The sequence below is a fragment of the Eriocheir sinensis genome, chromosome 43 (genome assembly GCF_024679095.1).
Source record: "Eriocheir sinensis breed Jianghai 21 chromosome 43, ASM2467909v1, whole genome shotgun sequence".
In the NCBI taxonomy this organism is placed as follows: Eukaryota; Metazoa; Arthropoda; class Malacostraca; order Decapoda; family Varunidae; genus Eriocheir; species Eriocheir sinensis.
Window position 1 is genome coordinate 2,410,001 of NC_066551.1, and position 5,804 is coordinate 2,415,804.

Genomic DNA, 5,804 nt, shown 5'->3' on the forward strand with positions numbered 1-5,804 from the left:
CTTAAGCCCATACATGAGTGTCACAGGTGGATTTTTTAATTTATTTTATTTATTGATTTTTTTTACATCAAAGGATACGGCTCAAGGGCAACAAAAAGGGTAAAAAATAAATAAATAAATAAATAAATAAAATCCCGCTACTCACCGCTCTCACAAAAGTAAAAAGTAGCCAAAAAAGTGACCTTGTAAAATGCTGTTATACTACATGTTGTTTCGCATCAAATCACATTCGCCAAGTATGGGTTAAAGCACAGTGGTATTCAGTGTGAGTATACAAGGGCAGCCTGTAAGCAGTGAACTAGGCTGTTTGTGCAGGTGAAGTGGATGAACTTTTAAATTGAGGTAAATTCAAGGAACGCATGTTAGAATGTTTGTTTTGAGACTTTTTATTTCATAGCATCCATAATCATTTGAAATTTTCACAACACTTAAGACTGAGCTGTAGGATTCTCTGTTTGCTTCCAAAAAACTACATGAATTCTCAGCCTGGCATTCACGTTCCACCCTTTTCCACAGAGTACGGAGAGCCCCCGCGCATCACTGAGTTTGATGATGAGGTCTCAGTGGAGGAGAATGACGTCGTGGCGATAACCTGCAAGGCCCAGGGCTCCCCCGCGCCTTCCATCACTTGGTACCGCGGCTCATACACGGTAAGGCTCAGTAAACGTCAATTGACCTTATCTTAACTTTTGTCTCCATGACATTTTCTTCTACTTATTTCCCTTCACTCATTTCTCTCTACTCATTTCTCCCTATTCGTTTTCTTTTACTCATTTACTTCACTCACACAGTCACACTCACATTTTCACACTCACACACACTTCAGAGCCCATCAAGCAGGTTTAGATTTTTTAATGTTGACGATTGTGATAACTTCGCATCTTTATTTTCTTGATCAACACTTATTTCACTCACACACTCACATTTTTACTCACAGACTCACACTCACACTTACTTCAGAGCAAATCAAGCAGGTTTAAAATTAATGGTGATGATGTTTGTGGTAACTCTGTCTCCTCGCCTTCCAGATCAACACTGAGAGTCTGTCCAGCCGGTTCAGAATCCTTCCTGGGGGTTCGCTGCAGGTGGTGAATGTTGAGCGTACCGACACTGGCACGTACACCTGTGAGGCCAACAACAGCGTGGGCTCACCCGCCCGCCGCACCGCCCAGCTCACAGTGATTGGTGAGTACGGGTGACTTCAGGAACTGCTTCACCCGACACACTATGAAGCACGTGTGACCTGACTGGGCTATCCTGTGTTATGGTTGCATCGTGATAGATAGGAAATTAGAGCTTTGGTTATGGAAGCAATGGTGATTTTTCTGTAGTGCATGTGGCTTAACTGGACTATCTCTCCTTGGGGTTACCTTTGTTGATGGGTAGAAACTAAATGTTTAATCTTCAAGGAAATGAGTGGGCAGTTTCTCCACATAACATGCACTAAATACCTCCTTGAGTAACGGCTTGGTGCTGTGACTGGACTTCACATCTTTTCAACTAGCAATGTTCTTGTGTTCTTGGAATGTTACACTTGCACGCAGACATGTGTGTGCTTGCAAGTTTTAAATATTGGGAAAGACATTTTTGTTTTCTTGTGAAGTAAATTGTAAGTTGATAAATATTCCAAGAACATTATATAATGGTACTACCTAATCTGGTGTAATTTTGGCTGTGGTATTGGTACTAATATATCATTTAGACGGTGCTAATGGAATACTAGAAACCTTAGTTTATTTGCATCCTGGAAAGTATCACTGCATGTTTAATCTTTCATATAATATTTTTACATTAATGGCCTTGTCTTTGCTTGGTGGAATGATCTCTGACATTAATCCCGGTGACCACTAAACCATTCTTAGCAGTGCACTCAGCATGTTGGGGTCAACCTGAGTCTGGGCCGGCCGGGCGCTTGTGGCGGCGGCACTCACTAACCTGTAATGCATGCCAGATCCCAAGCCTCGGGAAGCTGCTGTTGTTCCCTGGAATGCCAAGACCCCAGTGGCTTCCCTCGGGGGCAACATGGTGCTGTACTGCCGTGCCGTGGGCTGGCCGCGCCCCTCCATCACGTGGTGGCGCGGCACGGACATGCTGCCACTCTCCTCACAACGCTTCGAGCAGCTGAGGGATGGCTCCCTGACACTCCGCCTGGTCACCCTGAGGAGCCTTGGGCCGTACACATGCCAGGTGTACAACGGACAGGGAAGAGCCACGTCTCAGACCATTGTGCTGCGTGCCCTCGGCCCCGTCCGTGACACCCTCGCTGGTGATAGGAACTTCCTTCAATACATACTCGACCCTCCCAAGGCTCCCTCCACTCCTTCCCCCTTTTCCTCCCTCACCACCCTCTTCCCTGCCGTTCGGCCTGGCCAGCGGCCGTACTGGCCCGCTTACCACTCACCGTCTGGCCAAAGGACTACCTTGGCACCCACCACCCGGCAGTACATAGGTGAGGCCTTGCATGCTTGTTGGTTGCTCACACTGATGACTGTCAACATGTGCCCAGTGATGGCGATGGACTCCTCTGAGCCAATTAATATCTAAGCTGTCTCTTGGTAATCTGTGTTTTGACTAATTGGCATGATTAGTTAGGGGAGGAATGATGCTGCACCTTAAAACTACAAGAAATTTATTGAGTAATGTTTAAAAGTCTAGATTGTAATTTACACTTCTTTGTATGTAAACTTATTGTTGTTAAAAGAAAGATCTGCTGCTATATCAAAAACTGTTGCTCAAATATGATATTCTAAGGATGTTTTACAAGTATGAGAACTTTATGAGGAAGAGAATTTTAATCTATGAGATCTTTAATATAACTCACTCTATTTTCAGCTGATGAATGAGCACTTGACTATATATAATTAAAGAAGGCATTGCGTCCAGTGGCTATCGCTTGGCATATAGTATTAAGCTGCCTTGTTGACCTCTGCTAAATGTGACCACCTTGCCTTGTCAGTTCCCTTGCGTGCAGTGATCCGCCTGAACAGCACCGAGTTCCCGCCACACTCCACCATCCACATCCCCTGTGAGGTGCGTGGCGTCCCGGTCCCGGTGACGACCTGGTTCAAGGGAGACAACCAGATCACGGACTCGAGGAAGTACGCCATAGAAGGTGAGTTAAGTGTGTGGTGGCGAGGCATTGATGACTCCGTACACTAACAGATTCTTCTTCATTTTGTTTAGCTTCCTTATTTGCCTTAGTGGGGTTGGATGGACTAACAGTATGTTAAGTCGGTCTTCATATGGAGGTTTGGTAGTTCTTTAAATGATGTTTGTTGTATGAAAGGTGGAGGAGGGATGAGAAAGTGAGAGTAGAGGGATGAAGTGATGCGAAGGGAAGTATGTGATGGTGGTTTGGTGGCTTTTCATGTATTAGTTATGTATTAAAAGGTGGACGAGGGATGAGAAAGTGATGAAAGAGTAAAGGGACGAGTAAGGAATGAATGTATTAAAAGGTGGAGGAGGGATGAGAAAGTGAGAGAGTAGAGGGACAAAGAAGTGATGCGAACGGCAGTATGTTATGGATTTGGTATTTAGGATTAATACTGATTATGTTAGTAGGGGAGAATGTTTTGTTAGGGATATAGTGTTCAAGAAGATGTGTTCCGTATTGTGTGTTACTGTAGTGTTGCAGTCTAATCTATGCCTATGTTATATTTGTATATGCTAAAGAGATTAATAATTTGCACACATTTTTATACTCTTAGTTAGAAAGCAGGAACAGCAACTTCATATGAAAGATAGGAAAAGATGAAGAATAAAAGAAGGAGATGAAGGAGAAGAAGAAGATATTTTGTTAGGAAGACCCCATGTGAAAGATAGGAAAAGAAGAAGTAGAAAAAAAGGAGGAGGAGAAAAAGATATTTTGTTAGGAAGACTCCATGTGAAAGATAGGAAAAGAAGAAGTAGAAAAAAGGGAGGAGGAGAAAAAGATATCTTGTTAGGAAGACTCCATGTGAAAGATAGGAAAAGAAGAAGAAGTAGATATTTTGTTAGGAAGAAGGGTGGGTAGTGTCTGTTCTTTTTCTATATATGAAGTACGTATTCTTTCCCCCTGCAGAAGACAGCACGCTAGTCATCACCGACGCAGAGGTGGGAGACTCCGGCCTGTACAAGTGTCACGTGCAGAATGAATACGGCACAGCGGACAGCTCCACCGTCATCACCATCAAAGGTCAGCAGTTTTATCAGGAATCTATTTTCACCCAACCTGAACAGACAATGCTTTCTTTTTTGTTCTTTTTCTTAGGTTTTACAACGTCAGTACCACTTGCCGTCTTTTTTTCCAGGAATCTATGTCCACCCAACCTGCACGGACAATCCCTTCTTTGCCAACTGCAAGCTCATCGTGCGCGCCAACTACTGCACCAACAAGTACTACGCCCGGTTCTGCTGCCGCTCCTGCACGCTGGATGGACAGCTGCCGTCACAAGGCCCTCACCTCACCCACAAGAAGAAGAGGAAATAAAAGGGAAAGAGGTAGAACTTCATGGTAATATTTTTAATCATCTTACGTCTAAATTTGAATAATCCAGTTCAGTTATTCGTGATGTGTTTGGGGAATGTTCAAACACTTTTTTGGGGGACGGGGAACAGAAAGTTTAAGATTGGTTTATGGAGCAAACTTTCAAGGTTGATTTTTGTGTCATGTTCACCAAAAAATCTCCACATATCAGTAAGATTTACTATTTAACTGTTAGCATGGGAAAATTATTCATTGGCTCAGCCAGTCATGGTGCAGACACACTTCAGGTGTGTGCCGACACTGCTCCGGTGTTGTCTGGATTGTTCTCCACAAGTAGCTTCATGACACACACACACACACACACACACACACACACACACACACACACACACACACACACACACACACACACACACACACACACACAGGGAATGTATTATTTTTGCTGGCTGCACTTCTGAGCCAGTATATGCCAGTATTTAATATTTATTGATTATTTCTCAAGAAAACAATAAATGAAGATTTTTTGACAAGCACATGAAGAGCAGTCTTTGGATGTGGAGTAATCCTCCGCTGTGCTGTGCGGCTCACACTCATGTACATAATGCACAGATAGCTTATATAGGACAAGAGGAAGGCACTGAGCTGGGTATTTTGCTCTCAGACGTGTAGTGTAAGGTGAAAGCAATTTGGATAAAAATAAATATTAATTTAATGGTTATTATATCCATCTGAGGCAAGCTGTGCCTTTAGAACTTTATTTTTCTTCATCTTTTTCTTAGAACCTTAAGACCTCATGCATTTATTTACTAGTTACTTATTTCTGTGTCAGGCTTACAGAAAAAATATCCAAGGGCAATAACAGTGCAGTGTGTTGTGCATCCCTGGCTCATTGTGTCCAGCCCTCAGTCCACTGCACAGGACTGACCACCGTGGGGAATGTCCATAAAACACTGTGTGTGTCTCAGAACCATCACTGTTAATGTCTTGCTTAGTGACCGTCAGGAAGAAAGTTTGGTTCATATTTCTTGAGTCAGTGTTTTAATAAGAGCAAGGATTGATCAGCCATAAGAGGCTGTGTTTTGGCCAGCCCTGAGCAGTGCTAAAAGTGACAAAACATTTGACCTGAATTACACCCAAATTGGTAAATTATACATTTATTCAATTTATTGAAGATAAGAGAAAAATATAAACAAGTTCATGTCTCTCCCACCACTGTCTTAGTAAATAATAAAACATAAATAAGTTAGAGTAAACTTCATACAAATTTGAGATGTCTTACATCAGATAAACTGTGTTCTGGTGTTAGGTTTCCTGCAGGCGATGTTTGGTGTCTCCT

The 5,804-nt window shown here is 42.9% G+C and overlaps 1 protein-coding gene across 1 annotated transcript in view; it reads left to right on the plus strand.

Moving 5' to 3' along the window:
• The window catches only part of LOC126980200 (papilin-like), a 43,074-nt gene extending 38,594 nt beyond the window's left edge, over positions 1-4,480 (plus strand). Inside the window, exons 40-45 of the mRNA XM_050829833.1 lie at positions 517-650; positions 1,029-1,185; positions 1,952-2,449; positions 2,957-3,112; positions 4,061-4,174; positions 4,290-4,480. Of these exons, the coding sequence (XP_050685790.1) occupies positions 517-650; positions 1,029-1,185; positions 1,952-2,449; positions 2,957-3,112; positions 4,061-4,174; positions 4,290-4,468 (1,238 nt within the window). The 3' untranslated portion in view covers positions 4,469-4,480. The remainder of the gene's footprint in view (positions 1-516; positions 651-1,028; positions 1,186-1,951; positions 2,450-2,956; positions 3,113-4,060; positions 4,175-4,289) is intronic.
• Positions 4,481-5,804: the final 1,324 nt, after the last annotated feature.